This window comes from Raphanus sativus, chromosome 5 (assembly GCF_000801105.2).
Source record: "Raphanus sativus cultivar WK10039 chromosome 5, ASM80110v3, whole genome shotgun sequence".
NCBI classification, from domain to species: Eukaryota; Viridiplantae; Streptophyta; class Magnoliopsida; order Brassicales; family Brassicaceae; genus Raphanus; species Raphanus sativus.
The window spans coordinates 27,530,169-27,554,078 of record NC_079515.1 but is presented as its reverse complement, the minus strand read 5'-3'; the positions used below and the strand labels follow the sequence as shown (position 1 = coordinate 27,554,078).

At 31.6% G+C, this 23,910-nt stretch overlaps 5 protein-coding genes across 15 annotated transcripts; 2 read left to right on the top strand and 3 right to left on the bottom strand.

Annotated features, from left to right (window-relative positions):
- Positions 1–238: 238 nt before the first annotated feature.
- Positions 239–1,599, bottom strand: LOC108862124 (transcription factor MYB17-like). Of its 3 annotated transcripts, none has more exons than XM_018636164.2 (4): positions 1,408–1,599; positions 1,155–1,296; positions 925–1,054; positions 239–853 (listed from the first exon to the last, which is right to left on the bottom strand). In XM_018636164.2, the coding sequence occupies exons 2-4, from the start codon at positions 1,285–1,287 to the stop codon at positions 247–249; spliced, it is 870 nt and encodes a 289-aa protein (XP_018491666.1). In that variant the 5' UTR covers positions 1,288–1,296; positions 1,408–1,599; the 3' UTR covers positions 239–246. The 3 variants fall into 3 exon arrangements, with proteins under 3 accessions (XP_018491666.1, XP_018491665.1, XP_056842669.1); XM_018636163.2 differs by having other exon boundaries at positions 1,155–1,301; positions 1,408–1,597; XM_056986689.1 differs by having other exon boundaries at positions 1,155–1,596.
- Positions 1,600–3,113: 1,514 nt separating this feature from the next.
- Positions 3,114–4,262, bottom strand: LOC108858667 (DEAD-box ATP-dependent RNA helicase 12-like). Its single transcript, XM_018632552.1, has 6 exons — positions 4,224–4,262; positions 3,852–3,951; positions 3,669–3,757; positions 3,511–3,584; positions 3,269–3,416; positions 3,114–3,194 (listed from the first exon to the last, which is right to left on the bottom strand). Exons 1-6 carry the CDS (start codon positions 4,260–4,262, stop codon positions 3,114–3,116), a joined length of 531 nt encoding a protein of 176 aa, XP_018488054.1.
- LOC108862070 (LIM domain-containing protein PLIM2c-like) lies at positions 4,226–5,802 on the top strand. The gene is made up of 4 exons (XM_018636095.2): positions 4,226–4,539; positions 4,634–4,733; positions 4,816–4,844; positions 4,927–5,802. Exons 1-4 carry the CDS (start codon positions 4,405–4,407, stop codon positions 5,308–5,310), a joined length of 648 nt encoding a protein of 215 aa, XP_018491597.1. The 5' UTR covers positions 4,226–4,404; the 3' UTR covers positions 5,311–5,802.
- On the bottom strand, positions 5,483–7,380 carry LOC108862123 ((+)-neomenthol dehydrogenase). Its single transcript, XM_018636162.2, has 5 exons — positions 7,219–7,380; positions 6,870–7,122; positions 6,388–6,453; positions 6,138–6,308; positions 5,483–6,046 (listed from the first exon to the last, which is right to left on the bottom strand). Exons 1-5 carry the CDS (start codon positions 7,236–7,238, stop codon positions 5,666–5,668), a joined length of 891 nt encoding a protein of 296 aa, XP_018491664.1. The 5' UTR covers positions 7,239–7,380; the 3' UTR covers positions 5,483–5,665.
- A 915-nt stretch (positions 7,381–8,295) lies between these two features.
- LOC108862068 (uncharacterized) lies at positions 8,296–20,878 on the top strand. 9 transcript variants are annotated; one of them, XR_008945944.1, is made up of 7 exons: positions 8,296–8,501; positions 9,900–10,526; positions 18,578–19,725; positions 19,813–19,919; positions 20,115–20,174; positions 20,408–20,450; positions 20,550–20,878. XR_008945944.1 is itself a non-coding variant. In XM_018636093.2 (3 exons), exons 1-2 carry the CDS (start codon positions 8,343–8,345, stop codon positions 10,524–10,526), a joined length of 786 nt encoding a protein of 261 aa, XP_018491595.1. In that variant the 5' UTR covers positions 8,296–8,342; the 3' UTR covers positions 13,209–13,368. The 9 variants fall into 9 exon arrangements, 1 of the variants encoding a protein (XP_018491595.1); XR_008945941.1 differs by having other exon boundaries at positions 20,402–20,450; XR_008945942.1 differs by having other exon boundaries at positions 18,578–19,729; positions 20,402–20,450.
- The last annotated feature ends 3,032 nt before the right edge of the window (positions 20,879–23,910 follow it).

The window sequence follows — 23,910 nt, the reverse complement described above, 5'->3', positions numbered from 1 at the left end:
ATTGTTCATTCTGAAGAGAGTTTTTAAACTGTAAAGTATTAACATTTCACTCTTTTTCTCTATTCAATGGGTTTGTAATGTCGGCTGCATATTGATTTTTAATAACTTTTTGTGTGGAAATGTGTTCATTCTCTTGCAGTTTTCTGGAGCATCATTGAGTCATAAAGAGGATTGATAATAACTAACTAATGATGATTTACATAGATACCATATCTCAACTTGGATATGTTTTTTTAAAAAATATGATCAGAATTTAGAGTAGCTACCAACGTTCTCTTCCAAGAAGCTCATGTCATCATCACTTATGGGGAAGTCAAGCAGGAGTTGAAGAGCAGAGTCTGATGAAACATCTTCAAGATTGTTGGAACATGGAGAAGAATCAGAGCCATGAGTAGTCTTCACAACAATCTCTTTCCCGACACAAGAGTTTATCGAGCTCTTTGGAAGTGCAGCAGACGAGGAAGATGTTGTCCTAGAGCAAGGGCTATGACTAGTAGTAGTAGTTGTTTCATCAAATGGTGCAAGGTTTCTGAAAGAATCACCAATCTCTGAGTTCCATATGCGTAAGAAGTGATCACAATCGGTCTTGCCACCTCCTAGAGAAGAAGGATTAAAAAGCATCGACTCTCTAGAAAGCCTTGCCTCAGCTTCAAGCCTAGCACTTTCCCATTGAGCCATGTGGCGAGTTGTTGGTGAAGCTGGAGCTTGTATGGCTAACCCATATGAAGGTAATGGCTCATGGGTTTTGGGATCAAGACCCATACTTAGCAGACGTTTCTTCAGGTGAGTGTTCCACAGGTTCTTGATCTCATTGTCTGTTCTCCCTGGAAGCTGTGCTGCTATAGCAGCCCACCTGACCCAAAAAAAAAACAGAGGATTCAAAAAACAGAGGAATCAGACAATGTAGAAGAAAGCTAAAGAGACCTGTTGCCGAGAATGGCGTGAAGTTGGACAACGAGTTTCTCTTCATCAGGAGTGAAAGGACCTCTCTTTATGTCTGGTCTTAGATAGTTAGTCCATCTCAGTCTACAGCTCTTTCCACAGCGAAGTAACCCTTTTTGCAAAAAAAAGATGGAAACTTTGTTACTTGTGAAAACTATCTCAAGAATCAAACTTAAAAGTCCTAAAGAGGAAAGAATGTGAGTTGTTGTTACCAGCGTTCTTGGGAAGAGTTCTCCAGCTTCCATGGCTGTTTTTCTTGATATACTCGACGAGAATCTCATCTTCTTCTGGAGTCCATGGACCTTTCTTCAAACCTTTCTTGTCACAGCATGGTGTTCTTCCCATTTCTGCTCACTTCTCTAACAAAGAAAACACTCTTTGAAGGACTTAAGGTTAAACGAAGAAGAAGAAACACAGAGAAAGAGAAAGAGTGTTAGAGTCTTATCATAGAAGAGACATACAAACCTCAAAGTTCTAAAGCAGAAGATAGGAGTAAAAGAGAGAATTTTTGAAAAAGGTGGTAAAACTATTAATGTTTTTGGTTTGGTCTGGTTTTAATGTCGTAGAGATGAAATAAAAAGCCAAAGGGGAGGAACCAATGAGTTAAAAAGATCGATGATTCTTTATGGAGTATATATAATAGGATAATATATAAAATAAAATAAAATAGGAGGAAGCATAAGGAGAAAAATGAAATAAATACGATTGTGTGTGGAATAGAGAACTGAGAAAGGACGATCAGCGAGAGCTTCGAGCTGGCCCTGAGCATTTATTTCACGCAAAACTCGTACAACATTTATTATATATTGTATTTAATGTTTATGACAGCAACAACAACAGGTCGTAAAATCATGATTGCAAATATTCGGATTTTTTGTATTTTTGTTGAGAAATGCAAATACAAAAAGGGTTTCCTATGGACCTGCGGTATCTTGCAAATCCTACAGTTTTCAGATTTTGATTTATAAATGAGGTGACTAATTACATCTTGAATTAATTTTCTTTTGACATAATAATATAATTTCATTGGACAAATATTCTATTTTTGAAGGTGTGTGAATCTGATTGATATTATCCTCATTAGGGTTTGTCGAAAACAGCTAAGACAAAGTAAAGAAGTGGGCTAGGGTTCTCAGATTCTCAAATTGCAAGAAACAGGAAATAAACTGAAAAGAGCATTAATGACGGATCTTACGTGACATCCTTCTTCTTTTTAGCCGGGAAACAAAAATCAGAGTGATACATTTATTATTGGTTTTTATTACAAAAATTATTGAACAAGTTATTTAAGAAAGGAAGCAGAAGTTGAAGTAATGTATACGACAGTGACTTTGTAGACTAGTAGAGCCAAGAGGAGAATCAGTTTGATGCGACAAACACGTTTTAAATTAAAAATCAGTAAGTAAAAACGAGAACAATGGCCATTTATACATATATTTTCTTTTCTATCCTGAGAGTTATTTTTGCCAAAGTTTTCTGTGGTGAGCTTTTTTACTTGAATTTTACTTATTGCTTGTTTTCTTATAAAAAAATTACAAAGTCAAATAACAAACCAGTAAAAACACGACATGTCATGCATCTAGGCTTAGGGGATCACAAAGAGTCAAAGAAAGAGAAGATACTGTTGTGTCATGACCTTCCAGACAATAGGTGGGGTCCTTTTAATATCTCCATAAATGTGGTCAGCTACAAGTCAAAGTAGCAGTTTCATTATCAATAGTATCTTCAATAATTATTGTTTCAGTATTTCATATTTATGCTTCTTTCTCTGCTACATATGTTTCATATATGTTTATTTTCATGAAAGAATTAAATGCTACAATATCTTTTTTTTTTATCAACAAATGCTACAATATCTATTTATCAAATAACAAATATCAAGTTAGCACGCTGTGCCAGATGTTCCCCTTCAGCTATGTTTTATGTCGATTCTATGCTTTCGGTTTGGTTCTCCGAATCAACTGAACATAGATCATAGTTAGTTTTTTTTTTTGTTGTCAAAAAAAATAATCAAATAACGAGATATCTCCCCAACAATATCAGAATAAATTTGTTATTTTGAAAAGAATTAACTTCAATGGATGGATAACACTAAGGAAAACAAGGTTAAAGGATTAAGGAATAATATAGCAAATCTAGCATGACAAAATTTAATTTTGAAATTTAACTCGTTAAAACTCTATGTAACGAGTCTGTCTGTACATGAACCACCAAGTATCTGTTAACGCATCCCCTCCTAGCTTGAGGAACACCTGACCGTTGCGGCACATAAGTATTAAGATGCAATCAATGTTGTTTTTGACAAAGCTAAGAGGAAAGATTTTGCCTCACCATTTTTCATCGAAGCTGTATCTCGTCGGGCGGTAACATTTTCTCGTGCGAATACAGGGTTTACTAGCTGGTAGTAGATTGCTTGATCGATATTTGAAGGAATTGGTTTGATTTTGGTGCCGAGTTCCTGCTCAGTCTGATACCTGTTTTCAAAAACATATGATAAATGACCAACTGAAAAAACTAAAACAAAGACAGTAAACAAGGTAAAAACAGTGTACAGAAGGAGCGACATACATTTTGAAACGGTCCTCATATGTTACCAAGTTCACAGCCAACCCAAGGTGTCCAAACCGTGCTGATCGGCCCACCTGAACCATTTCACAATATGTACTAAGGAAAACGAGGTTGTAACAGAGAAGCTATATCAGAAAAGAAGATTTGTTTCGGCTTACCCTGTGTAGATACGACTCGGAAGTCCTAGGAAAATCAAAGTTAATCACTACATTCACAGCTTGAATGTCAATCCCACGAGTAAAGAGATCTGCACCAGTCATTTTTTTCAATTTAAGTCATAAACATTATCCTGTACACTTGATCATTGTTCAAAGCACATGCTCGAAGGACATAATGCATACCAGTGCAAACCACTCTGTTCCTATGGTCTTGAACCATCTTCGCACGAATGTAGAAGCACGAATAACCAAGTTCTGTAATTTTCTTGACCAACAAATCATGCTTAAGAGTGATAGGTATAGGTCATGTACGCTATTGTTAAAAACCCAAGTCTTGCAATTGTAAGGTTAGGACTTAGGCATAAAGGTCTTCATATATATATATATATATATATATGTGTTTGTATGAAATAATAACATCTCAAAAATCGGCAAAGCTAATTTATATATAAAGCTTTGCACCATAACGACATGTTATCGTGTGTCCCTTGATTATACTTCAGAACAAAATATAAGAGGTTATGAATAAAAATGAACTACCCATAATTAGATTACAGAATATAGATGATTAAATATGTAAAGGGTTCTCCTCATTCAAATCTCAACCATTAGAAGAAAAAAACTCAATTCTGGATTTTGAACAAAGGCAGAAAGCTCATAAGGATTGAGAGAACGAACTTGAATTTCTTTTGTGATCCACTGATCTGAAAGCAAAGAAAAAAAGAGAGAACGAACAATGGCGTTTACAGGGACACTAGACAAATGCAAGGCGTGTGACAAGACGGTATACGCTATGGATCTGATGACTTTGGAAGGTATGCCTTACCACAAGTCATGCTTCAGGTGCAGCCATTGCAATGGCACTCTCGTGGTATATATAGATCATATTATCTTACACCATCGTTCTTTTGTTTCTTACTGCGGAGAAAAAACAAAAAACAGAACGTTTCTTATTTCTTTCGCAGATTAGCAACTACTCATCCATGGATGGAGTTCTGTACTGCAAGCCCCATTTTGAACAGCTCTTCAAAGAGTCTGGAAACTTCAGCAAGAATTTTCAGACAGGTTACAAAAATCCTCTGTTTCTATGCTCTACTTTTTAAACCTATGTTGTAAAGGCTAACAATCTTGGCTACTTTATGTTAAGCAGGAAAGACCGATAAATCAAATGAAATGGTATGCACATATATTTCCTCTGTTTTTGTTTCTCCTCCCTTTATCTTTTTCAAAAATATGATTTTTATGTTTTTGAATCTAGACGAGGGCTCCAAGCAAGTTATCATCCTTCTTTAGCGGAACACAAGACAAATGTGCAGCTTGTAAGAAAACTGTTTATCCTCTAGAGAAGATCACAATGGAAGGAGAATCTTACCACAAGACTTGCTTTAGATGTGCAACCGGTGGTTGTCCATTAACACATTCTTCATATGCTGCTCTCAATGGCATCCTTTACTGTAAAGTCCATTTCAATCAGCTTTTTCTAGAGAAAGGTAACTACAATCATGTCCTTCAAGCCGCTGCTAACCACAAACGCACACCCGAAGATGACAAAACTGAACCCAGCGAAAATGAAGCAAACCCTACAGAAGAAGAAGCTTCTGGTGCAGTCCCGGAAGCAGGTGAAGAACATCATGAGTCCTAAGTTAATCTTGGTCCTATACACATACAGTTTATACATTTTACCATGGTCAAAAACATTTTTAGGTTAATCTTAATAAATACTTTTGACAATTTGGGAACCATACGACTTATCTATACTACTTCATTAGAATTTGGGGACAAAAACAAATTAATGTTTCATCTGGTCATGTATATCATACGTAAAGCAATGTATTAAGCACACATATAATCGTTATTCTTGTAGACTACTATGTGAATGTCTTTATGCATGCAATGAATTACAAAATAGCATCTAAGCCAGCTCAATCTCTAAGACAATCATTATCGCATTACAATAATTACTTTTGGTAGTTTATAACATTTCTTCATACAGAAATTCAGAACTCTGAAAGTTGCTTGCGATCAAAGAAACAACCAGAAGGAGTTTCTTGATGTGGAAGCGAAGCCAATCTCACGGGACTTGATGCTCCTTCTTCCACAGATAAAACTCCAGTGTGATAATTCATATCCGTCTTGACAAATCCAGGACAAACTGCGTTCACGCGAATCTCAGGATGTTTCTTCGCTATGATCCTCGTGTAACCGTTCAGCCCTGCCTTGGAAACCACGTATGCGGACATAACACTAGCCCAGTCTTTTGTCTTAATCTTTCCTTCTTTGAACTCGTCGAGAAGTTTGTTAATGACTTCGTCGATCCTTTCCTCAGTTAGATTCTCTGAGTCGCTCAGAACTCCTTTCGCCCATTCGTTAAATATATACTAGTAAATATTAACCAAACGTAATAATGTAAAATAGGGTTTCTCTGCCAACAACATATCTCAAAGCTTTCTTGAATTTGTTTGTTCGTACCTTGAGTTGACCCATGAAGGATGATACGTTGACGATTCTAGGGGAATCAGATAACTTCAAGAGTGGAATAAACGCCTCACACATTCTCTTTGGTCCATAGTAATTAATATTCATGCATTCTTTAGCTAGCTCATAGTTCTCAGTGATAGTTTCCTCCCAGTTGAAACCTACCTGCCATGTGGAATCAAGAAGAAATCATTAGACTATGACAAAGATTCACTGATTATTAGTATTTCATAAAGATACTTACTTTCCCTGCTCCAGCTCTTAGAGTTTCAACATCAGTGATTGTACCACCAACCCCTGCATTATTGATCTTTAAAAGCAATCAAAAGATCACTCAACGTTACACAGAAACGGTACGATTCATTATGGAGCTGACTTAAATATCTGTATATCAGTAAAATGCCGCATTATTTAAGTCTTTAGTAGATAAGCATGTCTTCTGAAAAGAGAAAAAAAAATATCAAAGTTTTGAAACAATATAAATATGAATGAAAAGGATTATAGATAATTAACTAATTCTAAAACAGTATTTGCCTTAATAGTGTTTTAGTCTCTTAATTTTCTTTGCTTTTATCAAGGTTAATTCGATTTTTTTCGCAACATGTACAAATTCATAGAGTAGGCAAACCTAACTGGCTTTTTCAAGATTAAGCGTTACTAGAACTGTTAATCTCAAGTCTAATAGGATCAAATTAATCAGAACATAAGTCACTAGCTTAATCATACCAAGATATCGAGTTTTCCAAATTGGGTTTTAATAAACTCGGCAAGGGATGTGACACTAGCAGGATCAGTGACATCAAGCTGATGAAAGACAAGGGTTTGATCAGAAACTCCAGTTTCTTGCCTCAGTGTCTCAACAGCTTCAAGTCCTCTCTTCTCACCTCGAGAGGTCAAAACAACTCTAATCCCATTGCTCGCTAATTGTCTGCAGATCTCTAACCCAATTCCCCTGTTTGATCCAGTAACTACAGCATATCTACAAAACCCTCCAAGAAGAAGAAAATATCTGATAAACCACTAAGATCACAGGTGAGATCAAGAACTGATTAAGGGGATGATGATTGAGACATACCTTGTTGTTTCCTCTGTCATCTTCAAACCTTTTTTTTCTTTTCTTGCAGGGTTTCAGACAAACAGTTTCAACAGTTCGAGTTCCGCTTTCTTCTTGGCAGACAAGAAAAAAATGTGGAAGCCAATGAAGCCACGTAGCTCAGAAACTGATGTTTCTAGATGATAAGGGTGAGTGGCCCAAAACAAAAGACGAGATTCACGTTCGTCGGTGACCATGATCGCCGGAAAGGCCGAGATTCCCGTTGGGCCACGATCTCACCCCTAAATAACTTTTAGGTTCGAATTTTGGTGTTTTCAAAACATTAAGAGGCCTAGGAAGAATTGATCTATAAGTAGATTTTGGGCTTTGCCCAACTCAAAATTCATCTCAGAGTGAGCTTTAATCCGACCCGTTTGCGTGTGTTCACGTGTGCTACATGTTGTTCATGCATGATACGAGACCAGAAACTCCATGGTTCTAAATTACTGGGTTTGGTCTTGAAATCTAACCATAATCATGTGTTATTTACATATTTAATCAACGTATTTTCCAAAACGTCTTTACCTAAAACATGTTTATAAATCTAATCACAATACAGTGTTATACCGTATACGGTGTATATATGATTTAAAATTATGCAAGCAATTTTGATAAATTTATATTGTAGCAATTTATACTCCATTTCTCTTTTCTGTAGGACAAGGTGCGTGACTAATATATTCCTATGTGAATGTGATCATGCATTGTGTCGAACGTTGACTCTATTCGTAGAGAAATGAGAATATTGCTAAAACATTTTCAGTGTAGTGGATTGCGGCATAAATGCGATATTTAATTCTAAGTTATCGTAACAGATACGTTTCCATATTTTGACAAGAACAACAGATTAGCGTTTCCATGGATGTATTCGACAAAGATTTTCTGTATTTTAATTGTGAAAGAGAATCGGGTTTCAATGTCTAGAATCATTATCTCTAAAGAATAAATAAAATTAGGTCCTAATTGATAGTCTAGAGGTACAAGTTGAGTGGAGTATGAGATTCTACTTTTTGTTCCTTCCAAAATTTGGAGAATATATATAAACTCATGAAGCAAAAACGCAATTTATTAACCAGAAGCAACGAGAAAGAAAAAGAAAACAGAAAATGGCTCAAATGGCTACTTTGACAGGAAAGCAAGCTAATGAATACTTGAACGCAAGGCCAACATATCCCACGATATGGTACAAAGTGTTGGCTGGTCGAACCAGCAACCATAAGGTCGCTTGGGATGTTGGAACCGGCAACGGTCAAGCTGCTCTTGGTGTATGTTATCTTTTTCATCTTCTTTGTATGTTTTTGTTCTATTCTTTATACTCATTATTATTGAAAAACGTCGAATATAATATCCACAGAGAACACAGACAAATTTTTCTCCTTATTTTTTGTTTCAATGTATTTTAGATTTTTTTTTTTTGTATTTTAGATTGAGTTATTCTTGGGTTCACCCCTAGAGTGAACCTAGAGGTTCACCCAACCAATAGGAATCACTCATTTCACAATTGATATCTTTTAAAAAAGGAAACAAAATATTGTCAATTAATATATTATGTCTTTAAAATAAATAAAATAAAAACAAATAAAAATAATAATAGTTACAAAAAATGATTTATAAAAAAAAATATTTTTAACATTATCAACAAAAATAAACCCTAAACCCTAAATCATAAACCCTAAACCCTTGAGTATATCCTAAACCCTTGGGGTATACACTAAACCCTTGGATAATCTTAAACTCTAAACCCTAAACTCTAGTACTGTATATGCAAAAAAAATAGATATTTTAACGCCATCATTGAAATACTAAACCCTAGATCCTAAACTGTAAACCCTAAACCTTTGGGTAAAACATAAACACTTGGATAATCCTAAATTTTAAATCAAAAACACTAAACACTAAAACAATAAATCTTAAAAATACTAAACCCTTAATCTTAATCTCTAAACTCTTTTTAGGATTAAAGATTTGGTATTTTTAAGATTTAGTGTTTAATGTTTTTAATTTAGAGTTTAGAGTTTAGGGTTTAGTGTTTTGATGACGGAGTTAAAATATTTTTAATTTTTTATGTATATATTACTATTTTTATTTATTTTTAACATTTTTTATTTTAAAAATATAATATAACTTGATAATATTTTGTTTCCTTTTTAAAAAGATATGAATTGTGAAATGAATGATTCCTATTGGTTGGGTGAACCTCTAGTTTCACTCTAGGGGTGAATCCAAGAATAAGTCTTTTAGATTTTAGCTAGTCCTAAAAGCTATATTTTCTAGGAATAAAGAAACAAAGGAAATTAACATCCAAATCCGTCGAAAAAACGTCGGTAACTAATAAACTTTTCTAATAAAAGGATTATTTCTGTCAGTTCAGGACGGTCCTCAAATTTTAAAGGCTATAGAAAATTTCTAGAAAATGTTAGTATTTATAAAATATAATTTGTGAAGCATATATTCATATATTATCTTTTAAAATTTTAAAAACCATAAACCAATGTTTCACTTTCGTATATTTATGAGCGGTTATGAGTCTTTCTAGTTTGGCGGAAAAAAACCATTAGCAAACCAACATACTTTCTATCTTGAAGCTTTTGCCACATCATTTCCTTCGATGTTCTTGCAATTTTACTAACTAATCATGGTCCCAATTATATATGTGAAAATAGGTCGCTGATTACTACGAAAAAGTGGTGGCAACTGATATAAACGAAAAACAAATCAGTCTTGCAAAGCCGCACCCAAAAGTCACATACCTTCACACTCCAGCATCGATGTCAGACGACGATCTAGTGGCTAAACTCGGTGGAGAAAACTCCATAGATTTCATTGTAGCCGCTCAATCTCTCCACTATTTCGACCTTAAAAGATTCTATGCCATAGTGAGACGTGTTCTTCGTAAAGAAGGGGGTGTGATCGCGGTTTGGGTCTACAACGACCTCGTGGTCACCCCAACGGTTGATTCCATCATGAAACGTTTGGTAGATTCAACGAAACCGTACAGAACCCCGACTATGAATCTGGCGTTTGATGGTTATAAAGCAATAGAGTTTCCTTTTAAAAATATAAGACTTGGGAGTCAAGGAAGACCTAAAGCTCTCGAGATTCCACATAAGCTTTCGCTTGATGGGTATTTAGGGTTTTTTAAATCTTGGCAGCCTCTGGTGAAGGCTAAGGAGCAAGGAGTAGAGCTTTTAAAACCTTCGATGATTAATGAGTTTAAGGAGGCTTGGGGTGATCAGAATCAAGTCAAAGATGTTGCTTACAGGGCATTTATGCTCGCTGGAAAACTTTAGGTACGTAAAGTTTGATTAAAAACTATGTAACATATAAATATAGTTTTTAAATTTCTTATCAACTGCAGTGAGAGTCGTTTTGGTTGTTATGTGTGTACTAAACGAAAGTAAATAGTATCAGCTCTCAAAACTAATGTTCTACATAAATAATGCGCTGGACCGCAGAATAAGAGAGTATATACTATATAGTTCTCATACTAGCTATTCCACTTTGCAATGTTTGAGTATCCTTATGAATCCATGAATAATGATACAATCAACAAACATCATGCTTTGCATTGACTACTTGAACACCCATCGCAGTCATGTGATCTAAGGGCATATTAGCGAGACGGATCAAGATGACGTATGCGTTTATGATGTTGCTATCTTTGTTCCATTAAAATCGATAGCTTAGTGAGTCAGTAATTGTAGTTGTCTTAATTATTATTAAGTGAATACAAGTTAGTTTTGCTTGTTTCGCAAGCTTCTTCGTTGTTGATCGCATATGGGCTTTTCAGTCATTTGCTTTTATGAAAGGTCCAATTGGCGTTAGAGCATCGGGTGAATATGGGAAAAGGGTTTTACACAAATAATATTAATATATTTAAATGTAGAACTGTTTTTTTTGTCATATGTAACTGAATTATTTAATTTATTTTTAATAGTTGTTTAAAGGTTGAACCACTCACAATTGTGCACATAGCATAAAAGTTTTTTTGTGGGGGTTTTTTTTGGTCGACTTTTGTGGGGTTTTAAACATGTTGTTTAAGATACTATCGTGTTTCTTTTCCTAATTTCTGTAATTTGTTTTTTCTTTTATAGTTAAGATTTTATATGAAGATGTTCTGATGGAACTGCTCTTACGGTTTTCATGGTTTTTGAAAATTAGAAAGTTTTTAAATTTTAACAATCAGATTTTTGTGGCATTTATTTATTTTAAGTGGTTAAAATCACTTTAAATAGCTCTCCCCTTTTTATGTTGTATTTTCTAAAGCTAACTAAACATGACTTTTATAACAAAATTTGTGTTTTTATATTAATTATTTTTGTCCTACAATAACTATATAATCGTCACAAAAATATATATTAATTTTATCATGGATATTTTTAGTGAATAAATTTTAACTTTTTATTTTTATTTTTATTCTTTTAAAATGTATATTGCATTATCTTCGAGTCATATTTTTATTTATTTCAGTACTAGTATAATTTTACATAATTAAAAGAAATATTAAAGTAATATTACATATTCATTATGTCAAACTGTCAATTAACTTTTTATATATATTTAAATTAACTGCCAAATTTTGTAGAGCTAAAATTTCTATAGGCATATTCTAAAGTCAAAGTCTAAAATGATAATCATTCAGATCCTAATTAAGTCAAAGTAGATTAGTCATACAAATTGTTGTTGGTAGTTTCAAAAGATACATATCAGTAAGTGTAAACCTAACTCACAGTCAAAAATTTGCTAATAAAAAGAAATATAATTGAGTCTTATTGAGTCACAACAAGATTAGTCATTATTTTATAGGCTAGATAGATAAGATCATTTCCAATATATTTTTCTATTCATATTTTTAAAATAGAAAACTATATAATAAAGATGGGTTTTTACTCCAATGTATTTTTTAAAAATAATATTATAAAGATAAAAATAAGAGTAGATTAGAAATGTTCTAAAAAACTTAGACTTATTCTTCGGTTCACCCCCTAGGGTGAACCTTACCAACCAATAGGATTGTGTCATTTAAAATTCAATATCTTTTAAAAAAGGACACAAAATATTATCGAATTATATTATAATTTCAAATAAAAATTAAATAAAAATTATACTAATCACAAAAACAAAACTTTTTAATCTAAAACAAATATTTTCAAAAAATATTTTTAACGCTCCCAACAAACATTAAATCTTAGACTTTTGGATAAATCTTAAATTTTAAGATTTATTCAAGAATTTCGGATTTACCCAAGGGTTTAGGGTTTACCCAAAGGTTTAGGGTTTAGGATTAGGATTTAGGGTATAGTTTTTTTGTTGATTGTGTTATAAATAGTTTTTTTTAAATCAAAGTTTTATAATTTATCCAAAGGTTTACTAAAGGATTTAGAGTTTAACATTTAGAGATTAGTGTTTTTTTGTGGTGTTAATTTTTTTTTTGAAAAAAATACTTATTTTTTTGCATTTAGTATTATTTTATTTATTTTTACTTTATTTTTTATTTTTGAAATGTAATATAATTTCGCAATATTTTGTTTCATTTTTTAAAATATATCAAATTTGAAATAATTAAATCCTATTGGTTGGTGAACTTAGAAGTTCACCCTATGAGTGAACCCAAAAATTACTCAAAAACTTTCTACGTGGATAATCATCTCCTAAACTTTAACGATGGACTTTGATACTATATTAGTAAATATAAATCTAATTTACGTCCAAAATCTAGCTAATAGGAAGATGTTTATCACACATTTATACATTGGTCCATTACATCATATTGTCCTATGTGACACTGTTGATAATATACAAACAAACTTAACTACATGTAAGGGAGATCGGGGCGAGACATGAAACAACTTTGCATGTACATACGAAGATTACACATGATGATCCTATGTTCTCACTTCATGTTTTGAGTCTCACATACATTATATCATCTCGCAACCTCTCAACAACCCTTATCGTAATTCTGGCTCCAGAATCAGTGGCGTGAAGATCAAGCGCTCTCCGCCGACGGGAGACAAGTGATAAAATAACATTCGCAATTCTCCTTTGCTTTTGGATCTGTACTTTCCAAGTCGTTGCGTCTAATACTTCTATATTAAACTCAATAATCTATGTGCAAGTTGTGCATAATCATATTTCGTCTAACGAAAGATAGGTAAGATGTATATCATGACGTCACTGGCTAGTGCGTGTAACCGCAACGCATACATGGCTGCGCATTATCTGACATATATGCAAAATAAATTACAAAATGGAGTAGAGATGTGGAAGAAGTTCATGGAAATTAATTTAGGATAATTACAAAATGACTTTCCTGTTAGGTAATTATTAGGTCAGCTTCTTTAATGATAGCGTTTCGGATATATCTGCAACATCAGTCAGGAAGTTTCTTCCAAAAAATACTAATAAAAATTTGAGAAGATCATGAAATGACAACTGACTAGGCTCTAACCGGTGAAATTCATTTGGAGGAATATACCAGACTATAAGCTTGGATATGAAAATGATGCTGACATATCAATTCATCATGAATATAATCTTAATTAGCATTTTCAGGCAATCACTTCTTTTTTATTTTGAAATATGGTCTACAGTTGAATAACTATATATAACTGAATAATCTATAATGGCAAAGTATATGGTGGAAAAATGTGTTGGCAACTTTACCATAAGAATTAAAGAATATGTGATGAATTATTGTATTTCAAATCAAAATTAACTGGTAGTCAATGGAGAAGATGGTATATGTCTATCTTTTAGGAAAAAAAAGATCGTATATGTCGTCTCAAATTGTTTTTAAACTTTGAGATTATATGCACTAGTTTAGAAGTATACTTCAAAAGAATTCTAACTTTTACATATATTTTCTTAAATATAAAAACTTTTTAGGATTGATACCATGTTTGATCACACTACTTGCACATATTAAAAACGGCCATGTTCATATACAGTATGTTTAATATTTTACTACTGAATTGTTTTTCTACTGAAAGAAGATATTCTAAAAGTTTTTAGGCCATATTGATTTAGATTTACTAGGATCAAATTGCATGTGGAGTATTATGAACTTTCACTAAAATTCAATAAATAATAAATAAATAAACTCACATTTTCATATACTCATGTTACCACTCAACTTGATTGTTAGTATTGTAATACGTGGTAATACCAGAGGGATTTGTTTTATTTCACTGTCTCCCAACCACTACAGTTTTAATTTTTAAACATATATATTTTTAAAATATTTTTCGAATCAAATTCGGATCCTCATACTATTATAATTTCCATGTCGTATATGTAAAAACAGTATTAAAATGCCTCGTCACAAACACATGAAAGTGAACTCGATCGGTGACTTTGTTTATAGATGGAGTAACTCTACACTCTAAGACAAAAAGGGCACGTTGATTTTATCAGTAGAATACTTAGGACCTGACTGGTTTTTCAATTACCATTCGCAAACATAGCTTTTATGCAAAAGAATAAATCACTTCAAACCACTCCAAATCTTTTAAAATCAAAAGTTAGTTCCAGATAGTGTTTGTGTTTGCGGGCGGTTGCAGAAAAATAAAAAATTATAAAATTATTTTTCTAAGAATTTTAAAATTTAAAACTAAAAATGAAAATATTATAAATAAAAATATATACACATTTTATATATTAATTTAAATTCACAAACAGTATCATAATTTGTTTTATAAAAACTTTAAATTAGTTATTCATTAGATTTTCTTAAAACTAATATACATACATATATAAAGATATACACATATATAAAACAAAACATAATATTTTTTAAAAAGTTTTAATATAAATCATCAAAAAGATATATTAAAACTATAACTTTCAACTAATTAAAAAATTAAATAAATAAAGATAATACTATTATTAAATAATACTATTATTAATCATATTATATTAATAATTTTTATATTTTATCACAATAGTATGTTTTTATATTTTTGTAATGTTATGATATGTTTATATTAGTAATTTATTATTAAACCGCTGCAATCTCTCATAATTAACCAGTCACAAATAACCCGTAAACGCAACAATTTTTAAATGTTATACCAGTCATACAAAACGCTATATAACGCTTGAAACCACAACCATTCGCACCCGCAAACTCTCATACCTCCAACTGCAACCGCTGCGTTTGAACCAGTCATGCCCTTAATAAACAACAGATGATATGGATCTGGATATCCAAAAAAAATTCTTAAATCTAGATCTGAATCTGAATTGTCAGATGTAATTTTAGTATCTAAATTTGGATCTATGCTTTTTGAATTTTGGATATTCGTCCAAATATTATATTATCTCAGAGTATTTGAGTTTATATTCAAATCCGTAAAAATTTAAAACAACTTTTAAAATAATTTAAATAAAAGGTAAAATACTAAAACTCTAAAATAATATATAAATTAGTTATTTATACAAAATTTATTAAAATATAGAAATAAAATTATAAAAAATAAATATAAGATATATATATATATTATTTTTTGATTAACATGAGAGTATTCCAGACCCACGGAGAGACTCAAACTAATCTCCAAGTGGAGGTATAACCCACAGATAGACCATCTCTCTGGACTCTGGGTATTCAAATGGGTCTTAAGCATAAGTCCATATCCGCGTAAGGTGACCAGTATAATTGTGACTTAGTTTTGTGCAGCAGGTGGATCGAACCTGAAAACATGTTAGCGTCTCAACCCCATCTCTGTACCATTCAACCACAATCACCCAGTCAAAAGTAAATGAATATGAATATAATATTATAAGACTAGTTTTAGGTATAATATTAATATATAAATTATAGTTATTAATAAAATTTAAAATTTAATATGTTTAATATCTGAATCCAAATATTTGAACTTAAAAATTAAGATATTCAAATTCAAATTTGAAAGATTCCATATTTTACTATTCGGATCCAGATCTATACATTATGTATATTCTATTTTCAGAGCGGATTAAAATTAAATTTCAGAACATATCCGAATTGAATCTCAGATCGGATCCCGAATAATAATTCCAAACCCTATAGTAAAGTACATAGCAATGAGCAATGGAATTGAACAGGTTGCAAAAACTGATAAATTACGAATCTAACTATGATTATAAATATTAGACATCACGGTTTCCCAAGGAAATATTTATAAAATAAATTATAACTATGTTAAGTACGAAAATTGGGTATCAAAATGGTTACAAATATTTTTTTGATTAACATGAGGGTATTGAGAGGGTCTAAACTAATCCTTTAAAGGATATGTAACTCATGATTATATCTAGGGTGGGACAGATCCGGATATCCTGAAAATTTTGGGTTATTCAGATCCGTGAATTCTAGTATCCGAATCCGCTTCTGGATAATTGAATTCCAGATATCCGTCTATATATCATACTAGTCGCGGATATTTAGATCCGGATCCGGATTCATAAAAATAATTAATAAAAATAATAATTTTTAAAATATGAAAATTCTAAAATAATACATAAATTTAATATTTATACAAGATTTATAAATATAAATATGGATATAATATTTAAAAACTAAAATATAGTATTATAAAACTAGTTTTATGAACACATATTAATATATCAAATATAATTATTAATAAAATTAAAAATTTTAATATATTTTATAAATATAAATCCGGATCCGGGTATCCAAATCTAAAAATTAAGATTCCGGATCCGGATTTGATTTTGACGGATCCTTAATTTTATTATTTGAATTCGGATTCAGGCGTCTCTAAATATTCTATTTTCGGGATGAATTCCAAGCGGATTTCGAATAGAATTCGGATCCTGGATAATAAATCTCAGACTTAACTATATCTTTTTCGGATATTAAATAAGACTCAAATTATGTCTCTACATCTATGTGGTCGCACGTATTAAGTGTCGTGGAGTTAATTCGAATCAGCATCACTTGGCTTTCTGGAATTCACATACCACTAGTTAGTGGTTAAGTTGTTATATAATCCCTCTATTTTTATGTATATGTATAGTTTTAGTTGAATACACAAAAATTAAGAAAAATATTATTTGTTTTAAAATTAGCATTTGATATATAAATTAAGCATAGGTAAACTAATTATAAATAATTCTATGTTATTTGATTGGTCACACTATATCTTATAAAATTAAAAATTACATAGAATAACGAAAACTATTTATATTTTAAAACAAACATTTTTTCTTAAACTACTTATAAGTATGAGAAACATATGCAGTATATTTTACTATGATATATACTTAGATTATTATTATTATTATTATTAGGAAGCACTTAATTTATTAATTGGCATTCTTTTCCACAAGATCAGCTAACGTATAATGACGTCTTCCTACAGTGATGCATGCATGCATGGATGCATCCAACAGAAGCAATAAGATTCGAAAAAGTTTGATGTATGTTCAAAATAAAATATTCTGTCCATGCACCTCAATACAAATTTTTTATTATAGCATTTTAGTTTACAAAAATAGCATTTTAGTTTACAAAAGAAAAATAAACTAAAATGCTATTTTTAACAAAATTGGGAAATAACAAAAGAAGAAGTTTAAAAATACTATGGCAAATCCATCTTAAATTAAATACAAATATATTCAATCACCTCTCACACACATACGGTTTAATTAGAAACACAAGTTTTTCAGATACAAAATTTACTTCATAGCTTACAAATAAATAAATAAATATTATATATAATATGATCGTGATAACTGTGTGGCTCTCGAGTGTTGTGAGACGTTAAATTGTTCTTCCCCCATATCGAATGGACATAAAAATTGTAGCTTTTCATGTTATGGGAAGCTTTTCTTTTATATTACAGACTTTGTATTCTTGACGCATTAGTTGGAAATTTGAAACCACTTTAATAGTCTTTCTTTCTACACTACTCATAACTGGATATGATTTACAACGTGACCAAACATTTCAAGGAAAAGGAAAAGAGAAAGCAAAGCTATACGGAAGCTAGTTATAGATGACTATATATATTTCCAATATGCCCATGCGGAATTCGATCTAGAATGCGAGGGATGTCGAAAGTCCTCTCGAGATAATACTTGATAGTTATGAATGACTATATGCCTTTTGGCTTTTTCGTAAATGACTCATGTAATGCAGTACAGTACACATTTCAAAACAGAAACTATAAGATATAATCATATATCTATTATCTAGTGGGTTTTTTTTGTGTGTGTTTGCGCTTGATAGTTACTGATTCTTCTTGGTAGGGAACATAATAAAATATAATTTAATTCAGCGTTTGTAGTCTTTTTCAAATTCTGGGAGTTTTGAGTTTTTGTCCCATAATCAAAGGATTACGGAACTGCACAAGTATACAAGTAGAGCATACAGTGTACGCTACACGCCGCGTCTACGACTTGTACAAACTCAATTTCACACGAGTCTTCGTCTCCATCGTCAATGTGAAAGTGATTATCTTTACTTATTTAAATTCTATGTATATTCTAATTTCATATCTATAATTTCCATTTACCCAAAGTCACGATATATTTTTCAAATGAGTTGAACGATTCTTGGTGAAATTGGTAAAAAACTTCTCATAAGTTGATTATTCGAATATCAAGAAAAGTAACTTGATGTTATTATCTTGAATCTGCAAGTCCTAACTAAGAGTTTTATTCATGACCCCGTCAACAAAAAAATGTATAAGGCTATCGAGCATGATAACTTTTCAAAATATTATACTATGAAAATTCATAAAACTAACAAAGTCTATGTTAAATATTCTAAAATGATAATGTATATGGAAAGTATAAAGCAATACACAAGAACATTTTGATTTTTATTAGAGTACAAGCCCAATCGGATTGATACACTCTCATCCTCTGCAAACTTTGACCACTTTGCGATAATATATCAAAATTAGAAACTTTTTTGAGTATTTGCAGTGTACACACAAGAATTATGTCTTATTTAGGTGGATACCCATTCACGATTTTCGACACTTTCTTCAAAAATTGTTGGACGATTATACCCCTATTTCTGTTGTCACACAAGTTGATATTTTTTAATAATTTAAATATTTATTATGAATATTTATCATAAAATACAATTTTTCTCTCTCTATCTTAAAAAAAGAATCTAACGAAAGGCATCTCACTTCTCCTTACTACCATCCTTTCCACCCCCACCAGCACCACCACACTCCCACCACGTCTCCGCCGCACCTTCCAGTAATGATAATTTTCCACAACCTAACGATGTATCTTCTTCTTCTCCTTCTCATCTCGCGGTTTACCCTCACTCCGCGCCGTCGTCTTCAGCTCTGACGGCTCCGATTGAGCCCAGTCAGGAGAAAGAAAAGTCGTCCCAGGAAGTACGACACCCGGTGCAAGCCTTATCTGCTAATAAATTGGCATCTTTCGCCACCGGTGAGCTTTGGTATGGACCTGTTTGGTTCAGCTTTTCGCCGCCTGTGAGCTTTGGTCTTCCTCCTCCGAGTCAGTTAATTAGATTTATATTTGTTTTCATCTTTCCTGGCGCTAGAGTGTTTGTTTAAAAATTGATTCCTTCTTTTTATTTTGCAGAAAATTATACCAGCAATGGTTCTATTTGCACCTGTGTAGTGGTGGACTGAATCAAATTTTATTCATAAAGATTGCAGACACTATGTTTTGTTTTGACCACCAAAGATGTGTGTGTCCCTTTTTTTTTGGATTTCGATTTGCACATGTTAGCAACATACATTTGCTCACTACCTTGCTATGAATTTGCTTAGCTTCTATTTATGAATATTGCCCTCATTATGGTCTGCTTATAATCTACAAACTGCAAAACATTTTCTCGTTTTTTCATATTTTTAACATTGTTATTCAAGTAAATGTTTCAGGTTCTAGTCGCCGACGATCATGAGGCTGAAGAAGTCTCTAAGGGTGACGGGACCGACATTGTAAGACATCTTCGTTTTTTTCCCAGAACTGTCCAAATAAATTTGGATTTTGAAGTACTAACATTAACAACAATGCACTCTACATTACATTGCTACGAATGTACTTAGCTTTTATTCATAAAGATTGCAGATACTATGTTTTGTTTGGATAGCTAATGATGTTTGTGTCCCTTTTTGGTTGTTCTGCTTCTACCACACTGTTTGCTAATTTTGTCATTCTTGTCAAGGTCCAGCAAAACAAGTTCTAGACCTGGGAATTTTACCCTGACATTCATTGTAAGTCTCTGATTACTCTGCTACTTTTATAAAAATCCCGGTCACTTATATGTTTAGCTGTCTAACTTAATTATGATTGTTTTTCTGTTACAATTACAGTAAATCTAACAGCTACACATCATAATAAGAAACAATCTCCTGCAGACTTTGTCAACCAACCAACATCAGCTTTAGTGCACCGCGATGCCAATTCAGATTTGGTTTGTAGTTTTGCTTCTCGCCAATCTCTGCATCTAAACGACGGACACTCTCGACACGAGACTTGGAGCCCTCTGAGATTTTCTATTATCTTAATCGTGTTGTTATTTTGTGATGTTGTCTGAGCACCCTTTGGATGTTTCTGGTTCTCGCTTTTGATGTATTAATGAACTACGACTATGTAATATTGAACCTTGTTTGAGTTTTGAAACATCTCTGTTTAAACACAAGTGCATTGAAGAGTTTTTACAGCTAAAATAATCCTTACTTGTTTAATATTATTTTAAACCGGTTACAACTATTTCTAAATCTAATTTAATTAAAGAATATTTACAGCTAAAATAATTCTTACTTGTTTAATATTATTTTTAACCGGCTACTCTCTGACTAAAACCTAGTTTAATTGAAGAATCTTTATTGCCAAGATAATTCTTACTTATTTAATATTATTTTTAAACAGTTACAACAATTTTTAAATCTAATTTAATTCAAGAATCTTCATAGCTAACATAATCCTCAGTTGTTTAATATTATTTCTAGCCGTATACAACTATTTCCAAACCTTATTTAATTGTATATCCTTGAGGCAAATTCTGCTCAACTAAATAAACAAGGCACATAAGGAAAATTCTGAACAAGTAATTGTATATCCATGAGGCAAAATTATGTACAACTTAGTAAAAATGCTTTTTGAATCGGCCTTGTGTAATTTTCACCAATATCTAATCGAAAGTAACTAAACTCATGAAAATGGCCTTTGGACCAGAAATGGCCCTTATCTATACCAAGAAATTAAAGTCTGCTATTTTTGTGGTACATGTATGTGAAAGACCACGTTGCATACCTGCTTTTATGGACAGATTTTCCCCTAAACTTCCAGTCTCTCTCCTCAATACATATTTTATTGTATGCGACGTGTGATTGGGGAGGTAAATAAATTTAGGTGAATCATTACTAAATCTAGGGGATATTTTTTAGCACTCTTTTATATGGCTTGATAAATACGAAAAGGGTCTTATCGTCATTTTGCTTCTATTACTGACACATTAAAGCCCACATAAATTTTGCCTTAGGTAGTTTGCTAATTAACAAGTTATTATAGGATTTTCACCCAATTCACTCAACTTTTTTTGCACAAAGTATTTGACTGTGTCTCGATATAACAAAAAGAAACAAAACACGACCATAACTAAAGTGAATATATATCCTATAGAATGAGACGTTTCAATCAATCGGTACATAGTCTTAGCTTATTCTATACGACAAGTACATATATACTGTGCATGCTAAGAAATCTCGAGATAGACAACTAGTGTGTGAAAGAAAAAGAGGCGCATTTTCAATGAAAATGCGAGCCCATTAGTTACTGAATAATGATTAATTCTATTTGAAACGAATTGAAGGGGAGAAATATACGAGTACTTTTTTTTTGAGAAAAAATATACGAGTACTTTCCTTCCTTACTTTATGTAACAGCTGCATTTCTCATGCAGCTGGAATCGGTCGGCGGGATATTTCACACCGTTTGTTTTAGAACATCTTTAACAAGGGATATAATAAAAAATATTGTAAGTATCTGATTATTAGAAATAAAGAAAAAATTAAAAAGAAAAGAGAGAACGTGACAAAATTCCTTAAAAGTGAAAAATTTAGGATTTCATACTAATTTCACTATCCAAATATTAATCGTTTACTGGTTTAATTTTTAAAAACAAAAAACAAATTTAATTAAATAATTTATTTTTATTAAAAGATTAATATTTTGTTATTTTTACAAATTCATGTGGATTGACACTGTTAAAAGTGTTCTTATATACTAGTAGTACTCTTCAGAACTTGAAGTTATGGCGTGAGATGGTGCTACAAATAAATAATAAAGTTATCATGTTGCCGACCAAAAAAAAATCGAGATTTGTAGTACTCTTCAGAACTTGAAGTTATGGCGTAAGATGGTGCTACAAATAAATAATAAAGTTATCATGTTGCCGACCAAAAAAAATCGAGATTTGAGAAATCATTACCATAGAAGTAAATTTAAGAGCATGATTAACTTCGGTTTGTTAACCAGGATTTTTAACTCGTGATTTGACAAGTTTTTTATATTTTCGATTAAAAATGAATTTTTATATCTTTTATTTAAGAGATGATTCTTAGTTTTTTTAGTTAAAATTTTAAAAAACTAAGAACTGTCTCTTATCCGAAGCTAAAAACTTCGCTTGTTGTATATTTTCTATTTTATATAACGCGTTTGTGACTGAAATGTATGACTGTTTCATAGTACGTGTAAGTGGAGAAGTCGAATATAGCTAAACTGAAAAATAAAATATATTTTTTTTTGAAATAGTTGTATAAATATATAAAACTTCAAACCCTTAGACATAATACTAAATTTAAAACTGATAGTTTCAAAAAAAATAATGTCAAATATATATAAATAAAACTATACTCTATTACATCATTTTTTATTAATATTTTTTTAACAGATTCTATAAATAATTCGAGACGCCGTGGTCACTACTTACCGACGTAGTAACGCTGGCTATATCATACTTTTTAACTGATCTGTCTTACCACTTTTCCTGCCAATACCAGAGTTATGCTGTGTTTTACTCCTTTCATTCCAAATTAACAAGTGTTTTATAAATTATTATTTTAAAAATTTCTTGTAAGTTTTAATATTTTATTAGTTAATAATAAAATAATAAATTTTAGCAAAAAATAAAAATAAAATAATAATTGAATTTATTAATTTCTTTTAAGTATTTGTAAATTTAAAATAACAAAAGTATCATTTCTTTACAACAAAATCGTTTGTAATTTTTAATATAATCCAGTAAATCATCTCATAGATTTTGCTATCTTATCGTTATTTTGAATCTTTTTTTGAAACTTTTGAGTTATTTTAAAGTTTTAGTCGATGCGATTCAAGTAAATATTAACAATTATTTATGTTTGTAGGGTAAAAAGAAAATGAAAAATTACAAGTAAACCAGCAGCAAAACAAAGTTGTATGTTCGTACGAAATTTTTATTTATTGGAATTTGATTTTTCTGAAAAGAAAGAAATACATCTAAATTAAAAAGTCTTCTCTTTTTGCCACTTATTTTTATTTTTATGTCGATATCCTCTTTTTACTCATTAATAATACAGGAAATAGAGGAGAAGAATCGTGGCTTCTTCTTGCCGAACTTCCCAATCACTTTCGTCTACCACGTTGTATTTAGAGATCATCAATGATACTGTGTCCTCTATATAAACAACG